Here is a 25,554-nt window from a genome sequence, read left to right as displayed (position 1 = left end):
TGGCCAACTTAGAAATCATCCCAGAAGACATCCGGTCTTACCCAGTCTGGTTACTAGCGTGACTGGGATCATTTTCCTTGTCGGATTTTACACTCTTGCCTAGGACAATCACAAATATTAAACAATAACAAACATAAATTTACGACCATGATGAATGCGATCCTGTAAACGCATTAAAATACTGATCAATGCGGGAAATCCTTTAAATTCTTCGTTCAAAAGTTCAAAATTCTTCGTTTATATCACTAATGATCTTTTATGTAACATTACGTAATTCAATTTGTTCAAACAACGATGACATACAACTGAAATATTAATTTTAGGTCTTGCTCACTGCGTATAAAAGTCAGTAAACCGACAATTGTCATATGATAGAGTGTCATCACAAGTTTCTAAAGTGATGGCCTTGGAATGGAAAACTTTTGTTTTACGTATAAAAATGTAAAAACCATCGAGTTTAATACTTAGATATAGTTTTTTTAATAATAGTGTCAATAATTATATAAATATATAAATATTAACAATTATATTTTATACGCAACTGCCCTCTTATTAAAAAAAAATTGTTTATTTAAAATAGATATCATCTAATGTGAATGTAACATAATTGGACTCTCGAAAGAAATACGGGGGCAGAGAAATCTCTGATTTGAACAGAGGTATAAGAGGGAAATGTATCTTGGGATTAACCGAGATTCTGTATAAATGTATGTGCTGGTTGGGTGAGATGGAAACAAGGCTATCCAATTACTAAAAGTGGATTTTGGACTGTCGCTTGTCGAGGAGGGTTTCCCCGGTGTCAAAAGCCGAGTAAAAATATAAAATATTTGTTTTCATTAAAAAAATTATGGTTTGCTTAACCAAAAAGTATCTGTTTCTTACAAAATATATGGTAGTCAACCAAAAACTCTTTCTAGGTAATTATTTATTGTCTACAAATTTTATAGACCCATTATTTTAATAATTATGGATTATAATTGTAATTTCTAATGCATATTGATGATGCACGGCTCATCAACCTATATGATAATTAATGGTACATTGGACAAATTCCCAATACGTTGTATATGTTCTAAACCATTAATGAAGGTAGAGAGCTATCGGCAAGGACATTGATTCTAAAATACTCAACATTTGCTTTAAAAATTAATATTTAAATAAATTGAAATAAAAGAAGTCTTATTTAGAAGAAATGAGTCAAAAAAATTTCCATTATGGTCTGATTACATAATTACAACAATAAAATGGTTTGATGAATCTTCACTATGTTTAGATTCAATTGATTCATTTGTAGTTGATTTTTGTGACTTGTTGAATTTTCGCTGTTTGTATAATAGCAGACAGATGCTTCAAATACCTCCAACAATAGGAACAATACAACACATGCCGGCTTGTCTGGTGCAGTGGCAAAGACGATAGGAGGGCCCTCCTACTGCTGCGACAGTCGCGGGTTCGAATCCCGCTGGGGCATGGTCGTAAATTTATGTTTGTTATTGTTTAACATTTATGACTGTCCTTAGGCAACAGTGCAAAATCTGACAAGGAAAATGATCTCAGTCATGCCAGTAACCAGGCTGGGTAAGACCGGATGTTTTCTGGGATGATTTTTAATTTGTCAATAACTCACCGGTCACTCACCAATGTAAAAATTATTTTCGACTTATTTCCATTCATTTCCTTTACATTTTACGTCAATTTATATAATCTTAATTCACATTGAAACATGCCTCTAAAATGAAAAGCTTAAAATTATACAATAATATTAAAGAGCTGCAATATATATTTTGTCGAAAGCTTTCGTGGTATACTTATATATGATTTTTAATTCAACATTTATCGTACAGTTATTACACATATTCTACACTTACAACTATTAAGAAATTTTCTTTGCAATTTTTTTAAATATAAATGTATTTTTACTGCTCAATTATAAAATATTTTGAATATTTAAAAGGTTATTTGGAATTATCACGAAATATCGTATACTTAAATGAACCTACGACGGTAAGAACCTGTTAAAATAGGAAAAAAGAAAAATAGTTATTAAGTTCTTGTATGTATTATAATATGATTTATTTAAAAAAGGCATTTATTGTGAGAATTTGAAACATAAACAAAGCGAAAAAGCCTGCAATAATGTGTCAATCTAAACCAATATATCGCTTAAGTGTTGATGTGTCCTGGACATTCTATAACATTTTGCACTCCAACAAGTCCTACAATGCAAGGTTTCACCACTATTAAATAATTTGGGAAATACATACCGATGTATTTATCCCGCACTCGTCTTGCTTCTGTATTAATGCAACAAAACAGTAATAATAAATTAATTTATAAATTAAGACTGTACTAAGCATATCTAATTTAAGATCTAATTACTAAAAAAAACTAAATATTTCAAGCCAAAAACCGACAAATGGGATATGACGGAGGAACACACTATACGTTTCTGAAAGCTTTTGATGAGTTTCGGCAACATATTTCTTCAACGTAAATATCGAGTGATAAAAGTATAAATTTGAACGTTCCACGATTAACGTCAACTCAATAATACTAAATGAAAACTGCTCTTATTATGGGTAAAATTAATCTGTTAAAGTTAATAAAACCATCGAATATATTCGTTCAAGTTTGGTTGTTTAACACATTCACATTCACATTTTTACCAATGGATATCTCTGATGAAAATATGCATCACTAACTGGGTTCAAAAATATATTATTAAAAGAATACACAAAAGTACACCTGACGGTAAAAACATTTGGCTGAATAAGGCAAATTAAAGCCAGATACTAAGATATTTCATCAAATTCTCTCAGAAAGTAACAGGAATTGATCATTAAAGGTCTCCACCCAAAATGAGTGTTAAACTCGTAATTCTCCATAACAAGGCATAACAATGACAGTTGACATCATTTAGTTCATGACAGTGCTCGATTTTGTTGATCATCTTAACTGCATCTTAATATTTTTATGATGAATAGAAACACATCGATCAAATAAATAATCATGTTTTAAATTTTACTTTTTAGGGTAAATGATGTGGCTCGGTGAATGGAGGTAAAACAAAATGAAACAGTGGTGTTTACATTATGTTACCGTTATTTATTGGCTATATAAAAAAATGTGAAAAATACAATTAGATAAAACGGATACCTGGAGACGAGGCTTGGGCAGTCGATGGTCGCACGTCTAAACCAAACGATGGTTGAGCACTCAATCTATGGAAATACCTTTCAATAACATCCCAGATAAACGTCTTGGGGTTGCCAGCTCTTCGTTATCGGGTTCTAGTTGGCGATGCTGGCACACCACCCGTGTTCAACATAATATAGAAATATAATCCCAGATATTTCTGGGTATTTTGTAGACCGTTATTCCACGATGTAAAATTCGACATGCCTCAAGGTCGCTACAACTTGTAATCTAAAATATTAGGTAAGGCCTACAATGAATTAAGAATGAAAGTAAATATAATTTGCATACTAATTTAAGTTGTGACTTATTCGAAATTAATTTGAAACATTTTATGCAACCGAAATTGTCCGATGAAAATAATACGAATAGAAACTCTTCATAGCCGCATGAAGTTCGAATTTTAAATTGAACTAATTTTCCGACTGTTTCAGCGTAACAGAAAACCACTAAATCAAGTAAATAATTTCTGAGGGACCCTTTAGGTAAGAGGGTCTGTCGTTGTGCTATAATTGAACTGTACTCAGCATAAATTATCCAAAAGCCAATGGGAAACTTCCGCAAAGCTCTACGTTTAACTTATCGTTTTCGGATAATATTTAACTAAATAGGTTACCGTAACTATATTTGACATTGTGATCGGAATAACATGGTGTACTAACAATATAATGTAATACAATGTAATAAAATACCTCTATTTATAAGTAGGATTTATTTATGTAGAATGCAAGTACATGGTGTCTACTTATTCAAAAATATCAATTTAGAGAGAACAATTCATAATTACAATCAATCAATAATTAATGTTAAAAATGATATAATAAATACTTCCCACATATATCTCAACTTATCCTGAAATAATAACAAATATCAGTAGATGAGTCTTATTGCATCCCCTCCTCATGCAATTCCCCCAATTTTCCCCCTGGGACCTTCACTACCCCGTTCATAAACATATCTTTATGTCTATTTTATAAAATGGAACATTGTCCTTATCGTATTCGGTCCAAGTTCTGTGAACTTCTCCACTCTTAATCAGGCCTCAAGCTCATATATACCGATGGCTCCAAATCTCGCAGCCGGCTTGGCATTGCATTTGTGAACAACCTGTCATTCCGTTTCAAGCTCCCTGAACAGGGTTGATTATTGACCACTGAACTCTTCGGGATATTCAAAGTTTTATCCTACACCACAATATAATACATCAAATAATGGCTAATCCTGACCGACTGTCGAAATGCTCTCGAATATTTCCTGAAACAGAAGTTTAACCATCCCCTCCGACTCACTGTCAATCATCCGTACCATCTATCTGAATGGGATCAGGACAAGTGTACTGTAGATCCCTTCTTATGTTAGTATAACGGGAAAGGAGCGCGCGGATAGTGCGGCTAAATCGGCCAAATTTGTGTCCATACTGACCTCAAAACATTCATTTCTTGTTTCAAAAAGAATGAGGTACAACGTCGTTGGGCCCAGCAGGCCAACCATAACAGGTTCTTTGAGGTTCAAGTTATTTTCTCCTCTTTTCGCGTTCCTTTCCTTCGTCGCCATGCCATATTTTTGAATCGACTGAGATTGGGCCACTGTCGTTTCTCGCATGTTTATTTGATGACTTCGAGCACGTCTGCTTATTGCGAGTTTTGTCACCATGCCGCTATTTCACTCTACCACATACTGAACGATTGTCGACGGCTCACCCAGGTTACAACTAAGTATGGGCTGCAAAATTTCGAAGCTTCGAAGCCAATTCTGATTTCCTAACCCAAAACATACACAACCAGGAAATGTCTCATGTTTTTTTTTATTTTTCCTCAGATAATTACGTGTGAGTTATTAACCTTTAATTAGGTTTTATTTCTTTTGTTTGAAATTTCACTGGTATAACAGTGGATGATCAATTGTTTCAGCAACAAGAACATAATAATAATAATAATAAATTTTATTTCAAACGTAATACATAACACGGTGTTTATTTTTAACTCAATTCCAGGAAAACATGTTCTGTTAAATTTTTTGTAGAGTAAAAATCTGCGAAATAAAAACAATTTGTTGTTTGTTTTCGCAATGTTGAAAGGACGTATATTTGAAAACAACTGTTTTCTTTCTTTCAATATTCCATTAAATGTTTTACATCTCTTATGTAAGTAGAATTGAACAGTGAGGGATCTGGAGTTAGGCCACTTCCGCCAAGAAAAAACCGAAACGAGACAAACAAAAGGTTCAATTTTGGGAGCTCCCTATTTAATCGATCGTGGAAATTTAAATAAAGGATTGTTGAGTTCGGCCCTTTGTCTTTTATTGGGATTGTTGCTGATAAAAGGAGAGGACTGTCCATTGTTTTCGGGGATTGGGTGAGAATCCTCATAAGAATTTTAATAATGTTAGGGAAGCATAACGAAAAAGTATCTTTTTCTAATATTGTTGTTTGAATGTAATATTCGATATATTTTTAAAACCGTATTTTAACAATATCAATTGCTAAAAAACAGAGTTCTTTATCATCGCCATAAATATACTTTTTAAAAATAACCTTTCCGAATAATAAAATTAAACTTTTTGGTGTTAGCATGTCCAAATAACAATTTTGGCTGGGCAGCTAATGAATCGTCGACCAAAATTCGCATTTCGTCAAATCCTTTAAAACGTATTCCATCTAAGCCATTCTGCGTCGATCTAAACAAATGTCAATCAGTAGGCAGTAGATATGGTGAGTACTCTGAATGCAGTAGAACTTTCAGTTTCAACTGCTATAGTGCGTCCTATATATATACATATGATAACTGTCGGATCATTAGTTTGTGAATTATAGCATTTTGAGTGAAACAACTTTTGCTATTGTGAAAAAAACGGAAAAAAAGTCGTCTGTTGGTCAAATATTGCTTTTTGAAGGGAAAAAATACAGTTGAAGCAAAAACTTGGCTTGATGCCGAGTTTCCAGACACTGCCCCAGGAAAATCAACCATTAAGGATTGGTATGCTTTAAACATTAAAAAAATCCACAAAATTATTTTGAATGACCGTAACTTGAAATTATTAAAATTCACTAATATTTGGGTATGAGAAAGCTCTGTGCAATGAGAGTGCCGCGCGAGCTCACATTTTACCAAAAACAACGACGAGTTGATGATTCGGAGTATTGTTTGAAGATGATCAAACGTAATAAATCCGAGTTTTTGCGTCGATATGTGACAATGGATGAAACATGGCTCCATCATTTCACTCCGAAGTCCAATCGACATTCATCCGAGTGGACTGCACACGATGAACCCGCTCCCAAGTGTGGGAAAACGCAACAGTCCGCTGGCAAGGTTACGGCGTCTGTATTTTGGGATGCGCATGGAATAATTTTCATAGACTACCTCGAGAAAGGAAAGACCATCAACAGCGACTATTACATAGCGTTATTGGACCGTTTGAAGGACGAAATCGCCGAAAAAACGGCCGCATTTGAAGAAAAAGGAAGTGCTGCTTCGCCAAGACAATGTACCGTGTCACAAATCAGTGAAAACGATGGCAAAAATCTATGAATTGGGCTTCGAATTGCTTCCTCATCTACCATGTTCTCCAGATCTAGCCCTCAGCGACTATTTCCTGTTCTCAGATCTCAAAACAATGCCCGCTGGAAGAAATGTTCGTCGAATGTCGCCTATAAAAACGGTATCCAAAAGTTGGAGGGTTATAGCGACCTCCAACCTGGAGGTGTATCACCCTTGAAGTGAATTATGTTGAATAAAAAAATTATTTTTTCCAAAAAAATCAGTCTTATTTTGGTGGGCCGGGGACTTTTCAATTGACCTGTTAATCACTACACACTCACGAGACTTGGCCATTAATCAAGTAATTTTCGGAATATACAAATAATATTGGTTGTATTTTTTATTTCAATAAATTATAAATAAAAGGGTATCTTGTTTTTTCCACATTTCCGCAATGTATTCTAGAACATACGATAAAATAAAGAAACTTTTCTAACGTAAAACTTTATAAACATAATAGGAGCAACGTCTCAATAAGATGTCAATATACAAAAAACAATAACGCGATAGAAAACGTTATTGCATTGTCATTTTAATTCAATGGGCACTAAAACCAAAACCCAAGTTTTGTCGAGTTAGTATTACCGTTGCTTTATGACTGACAAAAATAAAGAAGCAAAGCAAATAGACATTACTTTGTCCCCCGTTTGAAACGAAATTTCTTAAGAAAGAAGGGTTAAAATTAAAAGGTTACTGAAGCACGCTTTATTTTTATTACCCTACGAGATTTGGTGGAATTGTAAGATAGAAGACACTTCGGCATTTAATTGAGTAGCACAGTTGGTTCGGGTTTATATGGTTTTGCAGAAATAGATTCAATAGGAAACGGAATAGTTGTGAAATAATTGCTTATAAAATTTACATAAACCTACAATTGTTTTAAGAATATAAAAGAACTAAATAATAGTGAAGTTAACGTATATATTTTTTAATAATATTTTATACAATGTAGAAATAAACTAAGACAACGCTGAATTCGATCAAAATTGGGGCAGATTTTTAAATTATTATACAAAATCGCATCTGTGGAGGGTAGACAAATTTTTTATGTCATGGTACAAAAAAATTCAATGTTAATTCATGTAAATTTAATAAACAATTTGCCTTGGTAAATTTAATTAACCACCTGATCAGACATTTTATATTGTAGCTATTTACCCGCCCTTTGGATACTACCCATTGCATATAAACCTTTAGAAATAGTTGATTAATCGACTTTAATCTGTATGAAAGTTATCCTAGAGTTTGAACTGAGTCTTCCGTGCATTTTATTGCCTTCGAATTTTTTGGTCCTCCTATCCGTTCCTCGTCATTGGAATATGACGGAGTAACATAATTCAGCAGAGTTATTTAACTCCAACAACAAAATTAAGAAATTTATCGGCCTTAATAATATAAATTAATTGTAAACGATTTAATACCGACGGTGTTGTGTATTACATCGGGTACATTTGTAACCAATTTCACATTTTTTTATGTGTCATTTCGTCGAAGTGTGAAAAAAATGTTCAGTGCGTTTAAAAATGTCTTAATTTATGCCTAGTAAATCTCATTTACGGTGAGTTTTGCTTTTTTACACCAATTTGAAGAAAAAGGTCATCGAAGCTTATGGCAAACATACTCCATCCAGTTCAACATATTGTTCGATGTTTTAAACTTGCTAATTACTCTTCGTGAGTGCTATTCTGCCCTATTGGCAATAAGTATTTCTTATGTCTATATTATATATACATGGCATGTAGAAAATCACTTCATTAAGCAATCTTCTGTATAAAATATTATCTTAATTAATTAGTCTTATTCTAAAGCTTATTCTAAAGTCTACATATGTCCAGTAATCACCAAGAGACTCTGAAAAGCATTTGGTCATATGTAAAATGCTACTTCAACGGCAAAATTGGAAATGTTTTTTGCATCTTATTGGCGATGGTGATGAAAGGTGGATTAGGAAAACTAAAACGAAAAAATCATGGGACTAACTGGTTGTATATCAACATCAACGACAGAGCCGAATATCCATAGCTCCAAGCCAATGCACTGTATTGGGTGAGATTGGTTGCTGTAGTATACTATGTGCTGCTAAAACGAGGTATCGACTATAACTGATGCGTTTTAGCCTAGCACTGCGAAAACGTCTTTCTTTCGAGATAGAATACGTAAATTGTCTGAAATATCGGGAAAAGTATCTCCTATAGATGGACAATAGTTTAAATAAAATACATTGCAACTATTTATTATATAAAATCAAATTTTAATCATTCGTTGATTCTCGGTTGTATACATTGAATAGCTCAATAATACTAAATGAAAATGTACTATTTTATGTAGAGAAATGTCAAAACCAACGAATTTAATATCAGAGTTAGAATTAGTTAAATGTTTGATAGTTACTTTGATACTTCGCATTTTTACCAATAGACATCGTTGATGAAAAGCATACAAGCATCTATACAAAAAAAGAAAAAACATCAAAAATAACTAATAAAAATGTTGAATAGAACACTGCACCAGTAGTAAATTACTCGCAAGCATGTTTAGATATACTTTAAACCCAATGGTACTTAATATATTTCCTCTAGAACATATTGTCCATCAATTTGTTCAGCAGTGGACCTAGTAGTGATAAACATTAATTAGTAAAAACAAACTCTAAGAAGTAATAAAATTTAACATTTTTATATATTTTCCTCTGTTGGCTATTATTTCATGTTAATAATAATAATATACATAAATGATAAGCTCTTATGTTTCTTAGACATACAAATAATAGTGGAGTTGAATTTACTAGTATTTAACCGACTTCAAAAAAAGAAGGAGTTCTATGTTCGTTTGTAAATATATATATTTTTAATGTATGTATGTTCGCCGATTTCTCCGTCAATTATAGACCGATTTTCCAAATTATTTTTTTATTCCAAAGACTGCATTTCCGAGGTGCCGAGCCTGAACCATACAAAAATAATAATGTAATTTTGTGACATGTACACAAAATTAAATTACGAATAAAACAAATCTCATTTATTGTTCAGCACTGACTTCAAAGTGATTAATTGGTCGTTAAAATAATATCGTAAATAGATAAATAGATTTAGGTAGATATTAAACTAAATTGTGTGTATTTTTTTTTATTACTCTTCGTGAGTCCACAATCTGCCCTATTGCAAATAAGTATTTCTTCTGTTTATATTATATATACATGGCATGTAGAAAATCACTTCATTAAGCAATCTTCTGTATAAAATATTATCTTAATTAATTAGTCTTATTCTAATGCTTATTCTAAACTCTACATATGTCCAGTAATCAGATCAGGTGGTGTTAAACGTTTTAGTCTACGCACTTCACTATCACGTCGCATATTTAGCTGATTAGCGAGTACATTGGGATGCACTGACACTCTTTCGAAGTACTTCACACAAACACGTTGGATTACACTCGTTATAGGTTCTAGAGGAATATCGCGTTGTATAAAATGCTGGGTTTTTTTAAAGAAAGGTATCTTTTTATAGCTTGGACCGTATTGAAAATACGTCTTCACCCTACGAAGGTTGGAACTGGACTCCAAATTGTGTGTATATAGTAGAATCTATAATACGTGTAGTAGATAGGTTAAATAGGTTTTTTGTTTATTTTATTTAGTTATTACAACGATTATTATGTATTTTATTTTAAAACATTTTTCTTTTTGTGTTAAAAATCTAAGTTTGATTATTTTTTACTTTCTAGTGAGTTCCTCATTTATTTTTTGAAGTCGGCTCAATTTTTTTGTTAAAATTATTTTATCATTCAACATATTTACTGTTATATTAACTAAAGTAGCTATTCTTATTGTTTCAGATATTCAATGCCAAAATTCCCGATTTTGTTAAACCGTACCTGTTCTTCATCTTGCATGGATTAGCGATGTCTCATGCATGTTACAATCCTATTATTTACTGTTGTATGAATACCCGATTTCGAGACGGTTTGTTCCTCATCTTCAGGACACTGCCGTGTTTCAAAGGCTGCTACGTCCGAAAATCAAGAAACTCGCTATCATCTACATTCCACAGACATGTTGGTAAGTTTACCGCAATTTAATATTTCATAAATATTTTTATCATACCTATAGTGTTTTGTTTCGTTTACAAGTTTGTATAATTCTATTATAATATAATAAACAATAATTGTAAATATATATATATATATATATATATATATATATATATATATATATAGCCACAAAAATGCTTCTTTGGTCTTTTCAATAAATTCACGAAGCCCTAGCAATTCATATAAATAAAGTGAAACACCATTATACTATACTGAGATTAAATTATCACACTACATAGTTTTACACGTAATATTCATAATCCAATATATAAAAATCTAATATAGCCCGGCTTGGTTGGCGCCGTGGTAAAAGAGACAGGACGGCCATCCTACTAGTCGCTGGTTCAAATCCTGCTGGGGTATGGTCGTAAATTTATATTTGTGATTATTTAACATTTGTGATTGTCTTGCCTAAAGAAATGCAAAATCCAACAAGGACAATGATCCCTGTCACGCCAGTAACCAGGGTGGGTAAGACCGGATGTTATCTGGGATGATTTCTCAGTTGGTCACTGGCCAATCGGTAGCCTGAACCCTGGTTGGTAAAAAGAGATCTTAAAATATATTTAAAAAAATTATAATATTTTCCAAATAAATACCAAGTTTCCAACAATAATAATGTAAGAATTTTCTAATTGTATTAAATAATGTTAATAAAAAGTTGAAAAAACACTGGAAGCAAGTTAGGTATAGTTCCAAACAAAACGAAAGAATCGACTGCATACTATTTATGCCCCCTATTTCTTTTTCTTTGGAGGGTTGAAACAAACGCACTATTTCAGTAGTCACGATTTAGCCCACAGAAAGGCTTTTCTTGTATTATATTGTTGAAGGTTCAAGCGCCTCATAACACTTATTTAGGCAACGCCCTTCACTTTAGATCTCAGAGTAATAAAAATAACGATGTTAACCCTTATTAGCAAATAGTAAGCAGTTATTCATTTGACGAATTTGAAAATAACTAGAGCAACAATTTATTTTTCAGATATTTTATGGTATATATCTCTTAACGAGTTTTATAATTTTTGACTAATGCCTAAATTTTACCGATACTAGAGTTGTAAGAAGAAATATTGGGTTTGTTGTTTTCAAGGATACTAGCTGACTCAAAAAGAAAATCGATTTTAAGAACCGGAAGAGCCCTAATGAAGGGGTTAAATGAGAAAGATAATAATAGATAAGTAAATAATAGATAATAGAAAGATAAGTAGCTTAAATTGAAGCAAGCTTGTGCTTCGTATAAGTATATGGATCCTACCAGTATTTTATATTAGATAATGTAACTTTGGTTTTTCTTAACATATGGTTTTAAAGTCGCAATCCAAAACAGACAAAAATCATAAAATAGCAGAAAGACGATAATCTATGAAATATCATAAATATAAAGGTCCTTGATTTACTAAAGCAAAAGTTGGTGCGTTTTAAAAATGGAGATTCCGAAAAATAATTTTCTCGTTGGTCGTGAATTCTTAATATACACAAATAACATTGGATACAAAAACAAATCGTTTTCGAAACAAATAAGATTCCGTTTGTGAATGCACCATCTAGTTCAGACTTTACACTATCTGTTTACCCTTTGTTACGATTTCTTCAAAATTGCCTTAATGGTGTAAAATTGTCTTAAATGTGTGTTAAAATCACTTGCTTCATTTTATCGCTCATAAATCTCTAACTTTTTTATAGTGAAATTATGGTTTTTGACTTATTATAAAGTGAAAAGCGCAAAGTTAACATATCTTCTTGTATAACAACTTCTTGTCGTCCGCACGTTGCTACAGCTCGAATGGGAAATTCTCCCACATCCAGCATACTCATCAGATATAAAACATGGCGATTACAACTTGTTCAGATCGGAGCAAGATATCTTGGCTTGTACATGGTTTTATAATGCTTGTTTCGGCACTATCTTTATTTTATGGTATTATTAGTACTGTACTAACAGAAAACAAGGAAATATTCTAGATGGGAAAAATTCTACTACAATAACAGCTGTGCTAATATGAGAGCAAGAGCTTACAAAAAGAGTTTTTCAAATTTAACCGAAACATATAATACATTGGTCTTGTGTATGTCTTAAATTATAAAGGAAGGAAAATTACCGTAAGAGCGAGATTAGCGTAGGATAATTTTAATTAATTTTAGATTGACGACATAAAGAACGTTACAATAATGGGGGAAACTTCAAAATATGCGCTCCTACATGAGCGAGATTAAGTGTAAATAAGCAGTCATTATTTTAATGTTATTAAGAAAGTTTTCCGTTTAGAATATATTGTTCGAAACACACTTAACGAAATACCATCAAATAACAGCCCACTTTCCTACATTTATTTTTAGTCACAGAAAATCCAAAATTAATAAAAATAAATTATTAAGCGGAGTAGTCATATAAAATGTATTAGAAAAATTGCTACAACATATAACAATCAAAATTTACGCAAATAACTTTCTACCATTTCCCCTTTTCACGAAAAATGGCAATGTCGCATCTAAAGAACGAAATTGGTTTAGCAGTGATGGAATCATCAAACCATTTCCGCACTTCTTCATAATTTACAAACTGTCTGTAAGTCAACTCATGCTGCATTGATCTGAACAATCTGTAAATAAACGACGCCATGTCTGGTGAGGACGCTAAATGGGACAGAACTAGAATGGAACTAGACAGAACTAGAATATATTGTTCGAAACATACTTAACGAAATACCATCAAATAACATCCCACTTTCCTACATTTATTTTTAGTCACAGAAAATCCAAAATTAATAAAAATAAATTATTAAGCGGAGTTGTCATATAAAATGTATTAGAAAAATTGCTACAACATATAACAATCAAAATTTACGCAAATAACTTTCTACTATTTCCCCTTTTCATGAAAAAATGGCAATGTCGCATCTAAAGAACGAAATTGGTTTAGCAGCGATGGAATCATCAAACCATTTTCGCACTTCTTCATAATTTCCAAACTGTCTGTAAGTCAACTCATGCTGCATTGATCTGAGCAATCTGTAAATAAACGACGCCATGTCTGGTGAGGACGCTAAGTGGGACAGAACTAGAATGGAACTAGATAGAACTAGAATATATTGTTCGAAACATACTTAACGAAATACCATCAAATAACATCCCACTTTCCTACATTTATTTTTAGTCACAGAAAATCCAAAATTAATAAAAATAAATTATTAAGCGGAGTTGTCATATAAAATGTATTAGAAAAATTGCTACAACATATAACAATCAAAATTTACGCAAATAACTTTCTACTATTTCCCCTTTTCATGAAAAAATGGCAATGTCGCATCTAAAGAACGAAATTGGTTTAGCAGCGATGGAATCATCAAACCATTTTCGCACTTCTTCATAATTTCCAAACTGTCTGTCAGTCAACTCATGCTGCATTGATGTGAACATGCTGTAAATAAACGACGCCATGTCTGGTGAGGGCACTAAGTGGGATATAACTCAGAATAAAATGCAGCTTGATTCTGCAACCGTGAATATTTCACAATACTGGCATCGTATTTGCGTTCCTTGTTGTTTGTTGTCCTTCCTGCAACATAATTTCTTTTTTGTCAGGCCAGGAATGAAGCCGTAATGTTGGAAGTCAATTCGTGCAGTAACCATTTTCCCTCCTGGACGTATCTGAAAAGTTCCTCGAGTATTTAAACCGGATTTTCACCTAATAAGTATTTCAATTAATTACTATCAGACCCTTTTGGTTCTCCAGGCTGTTTTTTGTAATTGATTTCAAAATCTCCACTAGAGCATTGAAACCAAAATAAAGAAATTCAAAATTTGTCTTTCCATGATTAGCGTCGGTTTACTCTGGATAATTCAATAACACTACATGAAAATCTGTCGTTTTTTGGTAGCTGTTAGGGTACTAATCCTTCTAACAATTCTTTGCATTAATATTTCGCTTTATAAAATAGATATCACTGACCAAAATACGCGCAAATAACACGTCTTATAATGAATAAGGGAATTATGAACAAACCGTTATTACTCTTTAATAGTCTATTGTTCTTTAATTATTTAATACTGTTTATCATCGCTATTAATGTCGATTCAAATAAAGCACGAATATTCTGAGTTGGAAAAGGATTTCCCAGTTCCATATAGGTTTTCACGAATTTTCCAATATATAACTCTCATTTTATAAAATCACATTATTTTTAATAACCATTTTTCTTAAAATTGTTTGCTAAAGTGCAATGATTACGATTTATTCATTGAAAACTCCGTAAACATTTTTTTACATTTATTTTGATTAATTAGTGGTCTAGAAATTAATAAATGAAATTAAAATTTAAATATTAACAAAACTACTTAAATTAATAATTAATTCGCGAACTATCACTTGCTGGAATGAATTACCATGCTAAATTAAATTCTAATTAACGATAGCTCCAAACCGAATATATCACTGTGCCCTATCTATCTATTTTCATATAAACGAAGATTACTATTTGTCAGCATAAATTTCCTAACTGTTCTCACCACCGTAGTAATATTTTGGTTGGATCGGAAGAAACTTGTTTTCCATTAAAGAATTTCTGAGACGTGAGAAAAACCAGAAATCAGAACCAAATAGTTTAATGTTCTAATAAAAATTTAATTTTTTTTTAATAATTTTTACATACTTTTGATCCAAAAAGAAACTATAATAATCTGAGATTGCTGGTTTATCAATTTGGTTAATGAAAATTCCTTCTGCATTTCAAAAACATAATGCCTTTTTACCATAAACTATCTTTTTGATTATCAATTTTGACGGTAGACCCAAATCTCATCAGTAGTGATGATATAAAGCACAGAATCATTTTAATCATTGTTTAAATCGCACTCGATACTCAGTTCAAATTTAAATGTCTTCTTCATGTCTGAATATTTGCAGTTAAATATAGTTTAATAGTAAAATGCTAATTATATGATAATGAAATATTGGCGAATAAATAGATACAATCTTAAAGTTTCAAAATTGGTTGAAAATGAATACATGGAAACAATACATAAAATATTGTTAATCAATTAAATTAATTTATTATTATTAATTTAATTAAATTAATAAGTTCTTATGATACATGATTTATTAAGATGTTTGCATAATCATAGCGATATCTCATAATAATCATCAACTAAATTAGACTGTTACGTATGATAATCAGACAGGTCAGACAAAATGCAGGATATTTTTGTAATAATCCAGAAATAAATGCCGACAATATACGTTTCTTCACAAAATATTAATTAATAGGCTCATGATTTATTTGATTTAATAAATAGCAATAATATAATGTAGTTAATTCTAGACCTGATAATAGTTAATAAACACTTCTTGAAAATTAATTTTCCGTTATTCAATTGCTGATCAATATCAAAACCGCAAAAAATTCGAATAAAAATAAAACTTAACAAGGGAGATTCTACGAGATTGATGATATTTCTGAAAAGAAAATGATTGGATAAAAATTGCGCTATAACCGTCAACACTGTTAGTCTTCTCTACGTTTTCCGGAATCTTTATTAAGTTTTATTCGCTATCAGCTTGCCAGCGAAGTATCGTTCCATATTGAGTTATTGAGAAGATTCCTCGTGGCATAAATTATCTTTTGGATTTTGTTAGCTGACGAATATGTAATACAAAATAAGATTTCGGTCTATTAAGGTTTATCTTCCATATGTATCAATATTATTTTGATATTCAGCTAAAAAAAAATTATATTATTTTTTCAGTCGGTTTCCAAACTGTTTTTATTTCAAATTTTGCCATCCTTGCAAATGCCACCATTTTTCATTTCCAATTTTCTCATTATATTCTTCGGCACACAAATGGGTTAAAGTAGTCTTGGCTTCCCTAGTAATTGTATATAATTTTTCTTCTTCTGTTTAGAGCTCGAACGTCTACTCACTGAAAGGCCTCTGTAATCTTTTAAGTATAGTGGTAGCTTAGTAAATTACCGAAAGGATGTAGCTTTGTTGAAACAATAAGGTGAAAAAAACATCAGAAAGGTATAATAAATTATTAAATCGTCGAAATATTCAAAAAGGACTGATTTAAATATTCTAATATTAAAGGGGTTATATTTATAGACTGTCCAAAAACTTAAAATAATTTTTAATATTTCCAGTGAAATTACATATATGTTGCACCACATAGGAGTAGGAAAAAATATCCAAAAAATGCTGGGCTTTAGTTGTTTGTACATAATAGCTTAAAATTAATTTGTATTTATTGTTAAAATTAAGTGTGATTAACTAGATAGTTAATAGAATTAATGATTAGATAATCTGACGAATATACAGTTAAATTTTCAAGTATATGGGATGAAAATTTTTTAAGAAAAAGACGTATTTACTATACAAGCACCTTAGACATCCCAATGTTTTATTCTTCCAGCTCTTTTGTGGATAATGTATGAAGACAAATTTAATATAAACAGATATTATCTTTCAACGTCTTTATATAGAAATACTTGAATATCCTCACAAAAGATCGAATAAATATTGTAAATTATATAAGAAATCAAGATGTGTGTAAATTGTAATATATATATATATATATATATATATATATATATATATATATATATATATATATATATATATATATATATATATATATATATATATATATATATATTGTACTTATTGTACTATATATATATATATATATATATATATATATATATATATATATATATATATATATATATATATATATATATATTAGTATTAGTATACATTGAGTTATCCTTGTGTACATACTGGGAATATAGATTCCAAACAGACATTTTTTTATTAAAAATACCTTTATTATGAATAATTTCTTATAGTCATTACCAAGTTTTTAAAATATCCATAGAGAATAAAAGTTATTAATAATATTATTATTAATATGTGCGTCATTATGTTGCATTATGCAGGCCAATATCATTATCATCAATCACTAGCTGGCAATCTAACAGGTGTTACACCTTATTTCACATACAGTGATGGGTGCGTCTAGCTTTTGTACGAGTTGTAATCATGATGACTTATGAGGTATAAAAATTGATATGTGCATAATATTGATAAGTCCGTTTTTTGACACGATTTTTTTAAATTAAAAACACAGGTTAGAAAAACTTTTGTCAGCATAAATGTTAGATGTTTTCGTGTATTTTTATCACCGATATCATTTGATGAAATAGCCCAATATCAATGTAAACAATTTAACCTAACTATTAAATTCGATCGCTTTAACCTTTTTGATCATAGATAATAGTGTTCGATTTTATATTTCTATTATTACTTTTTATGAACGACAACAATTCTGATGTAGAACTCTATTAACACCTTTCGAAGCTTTTGGTGATGCTGCTCCGTCATAATTCAATTAATGTTTTTGGTTTCAACGATTTAAAAGTGGTGAAGAGTCTAATTGTGGGACTAATTATAAGTCTCGTTTGTATAACACGTTTATAAAAGCGATAGTGAAAGATCTAAAAGACGAAAAAATTACGGCCACACAAATTGAGTGAACATTTTGCTGTGAATATGGTGAGAAGTTCTATCTCACTCAAGGTACTCACCAAACATAGAGCCTTTTGAAAATAGCGTTTGTTACAAATAAATAAACATTTTTCTCTCAACGGAATATTTCATTCGGGATAGTTCATCAAAATATATATAAGTGCCTACATTTTCTTATTTTTGTTCCAAAAATTATCGCCATTTATGTGTCACCATTAGAACCGTTGTACGTTTAATATTGATACATCGGATATTCATCGAAATTGAGTCAAAAAATCGAATAAATACGTGGAATAAGCAAATAAGTCTTATTTCGTAAATTCATATTTGCAATACACTGTTATACAACGAAGTATTAAATTGTGTGCTATGTGCTATGTGTTTTTTTATTTGAAAGACCAATAGTTATATATTCTGAATGTATTACTGACTGTAATACCTGATAAATTATGTTAACCGCCATTCCGTTCCTTTCCGAGATCGTTTTATCATTTTGATTTAATGCTCAATGGTATAAATTAACCATGGTCGTTTGACATCAGTAACTCAATAATAACCCACAGGTTCGCAACTACATGACTGAAACAATATATATTTTCCGACTCTGTTAAAGTTAAAAAAACAAATATATTATTGTATACGCTTATAAAAAAATATAACTCTAAAAGGTAAAAGAATTCTTTCGGCACCATCATTATTTTAAACAAATCCCCTTTTATTTGACCTCAATAATTTAGGGTCCCTTTCAATAAGTTCGAATGTACTTTTTTCCTCGCTGGTCCATTTATTCCTTACCCTTTATAGAAGACTTCTGTTGTTTTGAGTTAAAGTTATTTCAGATATTCGGCCTAAATATGATTGAATATTTTCAGTACAAAATAAGATTTAATTCGTACAAAAAATATTTTCGTTTCACAAAAAGATATTCAGAAATGATGAACAATAAATTTTAGGTAATATTTAATAATTCGTGACTAATTTGTTTTGACTAAAATGTTGAAAATTGATTAAAATTACCGGCCACTATCATCAAATCTAGATTAGAATATAAAATATATTGATTCTTTCTCGTCAGTGACAAGTACTCGGCTTAATTTTTCTGAACATAATTATTTCAGAGTCAATTTTGATGCTGATGTTGATAGACATTGATAGACACATTTTGTCTGATTATGACGATTTGTTTTACTTCAAAATAGACCTCAGTTTCGGCGATCACCCCTTCATTCGACGAACATTTCTTCCCAGCGAGCATTCTTTTGAGATTAGTTCTGGAGAATACGGTGGATGAGGAAGCAATTCGAAGCGCAATTCATAGGTTTTTCCATCGTTTTCACTGACTTGTGACACGGTGCATTATGTTGGCGAAGCAGCGCACACGTTTTTTGGCGATTTCGTCCTTCAAACGGTCCAATAATGCTATGCAATAGTCGCTGTTGATGGTTCTTTTCAAGGTAATCAATGAACATTAATCCCTGCAATCTAGGCAAGAGTGTAAAATCCAACAAGGAAAATGATCCCAGTCACGCCAGTAACCAGGCTGGGTAAGACCGGATGCCTTCTGGGATGATTTCTAAAGTTGGTCACTCGCCAGTCGGTAGGACCGTGGTTCGGAGCCCTTGTTAAACTTTAGGCACAGTCCAGATAAACCCATAGTTGGTAAAAGGAGACTTTAATATATATATATATATATATATATATATATATATATATATATATATATATATATATATATATATATATATAAAAAAATGTAATTCGCTAAAAATGTTATAATTCACAAACTAATAATCCGACAGCTATCAAATCTATACATGCATCTTTTGAGTGTTAGGGTTAACTAAATAACATGGATTTAGATTAGATGATTAGTTAGAGATTTTTGATAGAGATTACTAGATTGTTGTCGGAGGAATGTTGCAAAACAGATGTAGGATATGCGATGTTTGCAGCCTCATGTATTTAGGTACAAAACTAAGTATATGAAATTATGTATCTTACATCCAATGATCCCAGAGTCTTAGGGACGCAAGTTTTGGAGTGAATCATTCAGCACCAAATGAAATTTATAAATTTGCCACATATTTAATGCAATCTGTTACGTATGTTTTGTTGTTATCGACACTGCAGACAAAATTATCTCATATATAGTCAACTTTCTCTTTGCGCATGCTCCAATTTCCCCATGTTCGTTCGTTCCCAGAGATGTGATGCTCATATTGTTTACAAGCAAAAGTTTAGACTGAATGTTTTCGGTTAACATTTACATTATTTTGAAATTTATCCTGGAATGTTTAGATAAAATAATGGGGGAGTATTGAAAACAAAAGAAAATATTAAAACAGTCTCTTGGAGTTCTCGAACATGACGCCGGTAATATATTCGTAGAAAACGATCCATGCAATTTAACTAATATTCAATGAATTTCGGGAATTAACAGAAATTCCCTTATATCCTAGTAATAGTTTTTTTAGCCGGTAAACTCTGAGGGGAGAATGCTTCGCCGTTTGGCTTTAAATGTATTTTCCATTAAAATTCTAAAATTTCTTTAGATTGTTATCTTTTATGTTGTCGGTTGTCTCTTTAATCGACGTGAAGGACCTTGCGTAACTGGTATTTTCGAAAGTTTTTGTAAATATTACACGTATTGTGTATTCGTAATATTACCGTTACACAGTTCTTACACGTATTCTGTATTTTTCTTACTTTAAAAGTAAGAAAAAAAAGTCTCATATAATGAGAAAAATCAATCTGGCAACATGGCGATATCATGTCGAAAATACGATTCTGGTTTGGCAGGGATTCAATTATCGATCAATATTCCCGCTTCGTCGGAAATTCGAAAGTTTGTTGCAGGTAATCCAAGCCATGTATGTAGCAAGAATAACAAAAGTGTATAGCTATATATATATTCTGCTACGGTATTAATACTCCTGAGGTAACCCATGCATTTTATGTTTTAACTTATTTTTGTACAAAACCCTTCTCTTTATCTTTAACAGGAATCAATTGATTATTAAGAAAAGTAGACGTCGTATTGGCAATCTCTTGGTAATTATTTGAAGCATTTCTTGGTGTAGTTGATTGGATTTGGAGCAAAAGTATGTAATATCCGAAAAGCTCAGTTGAAGATACTCAACAATCTCTAGCTGTAAACTATTCCAAGTAAGAAATATACAAGCTCTGAAAAACATCCCTTTTCCATGGATTCCCGGCATATGCTTTACAGTTCAAGACGCAAAACCACCAAAAGCGGGCTGACGTTGTTGTGAATAAATATAGTCTTCTGAAATTTGGACGGAAGCTTGCAGTTCAGGGTGAACAGCCACCAAATGTAGATTAGAATAGCTCAGTTTCTTAACCGTTTACTATTCAGTAGACGAGGACCATATCGAAATTTGGGTACAAAAACTATCGTTTCAAACATTTTCAAAGGCAAACTGGCGATCGAAGGTACAAGCGATATTCAAAAACTATTTTGATAAAAACTACATACTGTCTAGATGGAATAGCGACCACGTACATCCCTGTGGTCGTTCTTTTAGAAGAGATGTATTATATAATATCAGATTGCGGCTCTAAATATCGAGGCCATCCGGTTTAAAACTACGCGAATGGTAAACGACTGACACGCGTTGGTCTTTTTTTAATAACACACAAAATACTGGAACAACAATGTAAACGTAAAATGTTCTTAAAACATATCATCTATTGATCATTATCATCATCAACTTAAACCACATAATCACATTACTTGTCACTCTTGTCTGAACGGCAGACTAGAAACAAATAGTTAAGCTGAAAATTAAAGCAAGAGGAAAGAGCAAGCTGACAATATGTGATGAGATTTTAACTATATACCCATGGAAAATTTTAAGTAGAAAACCTTCGCGCCGCCTATCGTATTAACCAGACATTAATCCTGCCGACCACTTGATCTAATCGATAACTCATTGCGCGTGTACAGCACTTCACGAAGAACCTAAAAATTAGTACTATTGTTAGGTCGGACAAGACACAACGTTGCATCTTCGCTGAATAAAGCTTAAAGTTAGAAAAACACCTCCAAAATTATTTGTACACACTATTATGACTTCGGAATAAATACTTCCTTTATATTTTTTGTAAAAATATAATAGAACATTGATGTAAAAAATTGTGAAAATCCACACGAAAAAAAAAACATCACTTTATATATTGTTTTTTAGTTTTTAGTTGACAGTTAAGAGAAAAAAAGGCGGAAATTGAAACCGCCGAAACCAAATCCAGTATTCCTTGCGGACGCTTTGCAATTATCGAAAACCCTTGGGCAGGGCTCGAGAGAGAATGAGAGTGGGTGTATTTTTCAATCAAAATACATTAGAGATTTTTTCTTCATCACTTACCTTCACTCGCTTATCCCCGTTCAAGAACCACGAAATTTCTATTGCCCTTTTTTATTTCCAATTTAAGTGATCTGATTTATAGACTATAAAGAAAACAAGGGCATTCTTGTTTTAATTAATTTTTATTGATCTAATGCCCTGTCCATATATATACTCGAATATATCGAGGTCTTATAAAAAAACAAAAGATATTATGTTATACTGAGATAAATCGAATTTTTTGTTAAAAAAGATGGAATTCTAACGTTTGAAATGTATTTTTTTAAGGAAAAACGTGGCGAAATATTTGTTTTATGTTCACCATAATATGGCTGTATTATTTTACGACTTGCAACATTAACTTATATCATATCTATTCTGACTTTCTCAATATCCGCAATTTTATAATTAAAACACAATACAGGCCCGAAGTAGCCCCATTTAATATTAAAACTTTTGTCACTTCTACACTTTTGTGTTATTTAGGGGCTGAGAATAGGGTGTATAAGGTATTACAATAAATTGTATCACCTACATAAAAAATATGAATACAATAAAATGAACGTAACTGTCTCATACAACAAATAAAATACAAAAATAATACAAAGATTAATTATATCACTCAATGGGTGCCCGATTCCTCAAGCAGAATCGGCTAAATACCTTGGAATCCATCTTGACGGTAGATTAAATTGCATCACGTTAAACAAAAAGCAAAACACATTAGAACTAAAATAAAACAACTATACTGGTTAGTCGGAAGATATTCTCAACTTGATCTAAAATCAAAGAGGTTGATCTATAATACAATTATAAATCCAATATGGACTTATGTGGTGCAAATCAACTAGTCATACAACGCTGTCAAAACAAGGTTCTTCGATTGATTACCAATTCCTATCGCTATGTACCTAATGGAGAAATGCACGATAACCTGGAAATCAAATGGATTTGCGAAGTTATCCAAGATTTCGCCTTGAAACACGAAAGAACATTACTAAATCATACTAACGTGGAAGCAATACAGCTGCTGGACAGCGCTCAGGATGTCAGGAGATTGAAACGAACAAAACCATAGGAACTTATATAAAGTGTATACATTTAGTGTAAACTATAGCTATAAGTTAATAATTAATAAATAATTATAATTTTATAATTGAGGAATACATACTCATGTATTTTCTCGCACTCGTCTTGCTTGTTAATTAATCCAAGTACATCGGAAAATTAGTAATAAATTAATTGTAAATTAAGATTGTACTAAGCGTATCTAATAAACAAGTAGTGTTAAGCCACAACATAATATTGATTGACTTTGCGACAAAAAACTTTTTGTGGTATTTTCAACCTTTACCTTCATAATTTTAACATTATTAGGCCCTGATTTATACTTTTATAAATCACCCATTTAATTCTAACAAACTGAAAAAATATTAATTTTCTTAAAAAGACAGTTTATTTATATTCAAAAGTCGATACCACACTATATAATTATATATACCAGTTAAAACACAACATAGATGCTTAATCCAGATTACTTGGATTTTTTAACATGATTTAACCATTTTTTAAATAGTCGGAAGCTCTTGAAGGGAAATCGATCACTCATTTTTTTAGTTTCTAGGCACCCGCTTATAAAACACTTCTTAGATCGAGAATTATAACGAACTAATTTGCATCAAAATTTAGTCAGAAAAATGTAGAAAAATATTAGCTTACTCTTCTTGTCCTATGCAAAGAATATATCACCCAAAAAACAAAACAAACATAAAAGTCATCATAGAAATTATATTATATAGAATTAACCAATTCAAATGCCTTCAAGATTCTGAACATAACAATTCAAATAAGCCAATAAATTTATCCAAAAGGCGACTGCTATGTCGTCATATATATATAATTTTAAAGTCTCCTTTTTACTAACCAGGTTTTACCTGGACTGGTCCTACTGTCTAACGTGGGCTCCGAACAACGGTCCTCGGCATTAAACCTACCGACTGTCGAGTGACCAACTTAGAAATAATCCCAGAGGGTTCATTTTCCTTCCCAGATTTTGCACTCTCGCCTAGGACCATCACAAATAAAAATTTACGACTATGCCTCAACAGGAACTAGCCGAACCCGTGACTATCGCAACAGTAGGTGGTGGACCGTCCTGTCGTACTTACCATTGCGCCAACCATGCCGGCGACATCTAGATTCCGGACGTCGCGACTTCTGCACACTTGCCTGTAAAGTTAAATATCTATGTTCTCTGTGACAGTGAATGCGAAGCAAAATATGTCAAACAGAGTTTAAACTCCGCACTAGTTGCAATACAAAACTTTTATTACTTAAACTTATTATTAATTTATTAATATTTAAGTTTATATATTTAAAATATTTGTCCATAGCATTTTACCATTTAATATGGTATTTTTAGATATTTTGTGAACCTTCTCTTTCTAACTGATCCCAAAATTATTGGAAATCCAGGTGATTGAAGACCACCCATCGGGCCTTAATAATTAAATATTGTAATTACAGACAACCACCAGATTGTTGAAGAACATATCCTCGAGCACTAACTATTCCCATTCGTAATTAATGCATAACTATGGAAGAATTAGGGGTTGACTCAAATAGATATTGACAAATAATTGAGTGTTAAAAAAGTGTTGCTTAAAAACCCCATTAATATGGATACTACACAGTCCAGATATAACTCTACTTGAAAAAGCATTTCCTTAGCAGATTTAACAATTATATCAAAATCACTGATATCAGTGGATAGTTTTTTTCTGGTATGCAGTATTAGTTATAAAGTAGTATTTTTCCCCACCGGACTATGTTAATGCTCC

General features: G+C 31.6%; 1 protein-coding gene across 1 annotated transcript in view; it reads left to right on the top strand.

The window, feature by feature from the left end:
- The window catches only part of LOC143194842 (RYamide receptor), a 201,700-nt gene that overhangs the window by 109,211 nt on the left and 66,935 nt on the right, over positions 1 to 25,554 (top strand). The window contains exon 6 of the mRNA XM_076401575.1: positions 10,572 to 10,794. Within this exon, the coding sequence (XP_076257690.1) occupies positions 10,572 to 10,794 (223 nt within the window). The remainder of the gene's footprint in view (positions 1 to 10,571; positions 10,795 to 25,554) is intronic.

This window comes from Rhynchophorus ferrugineus, unplaced genomic scaffold (genome assembly GCF_030347505.1).
Source record: "Rhynchophorus ferrugineus isolate W39M unplaced genomic scaffold, kcgeb_rfMv2 rfM4, whole genome shotgun sequence".
Classification (NCBI taxonomy): domain Eukaryota; kingdom Metazoa; phylum Arthropoda; class Insecta; order Coleoptera; family Curculionidae; genus Rhynchophorus; species Rhynchophorus ferrugineus.
Note: the sequence above shows the minus strand (reverse complement) of the source record. Positions and strands in the feature narration are given on the sequence as shown.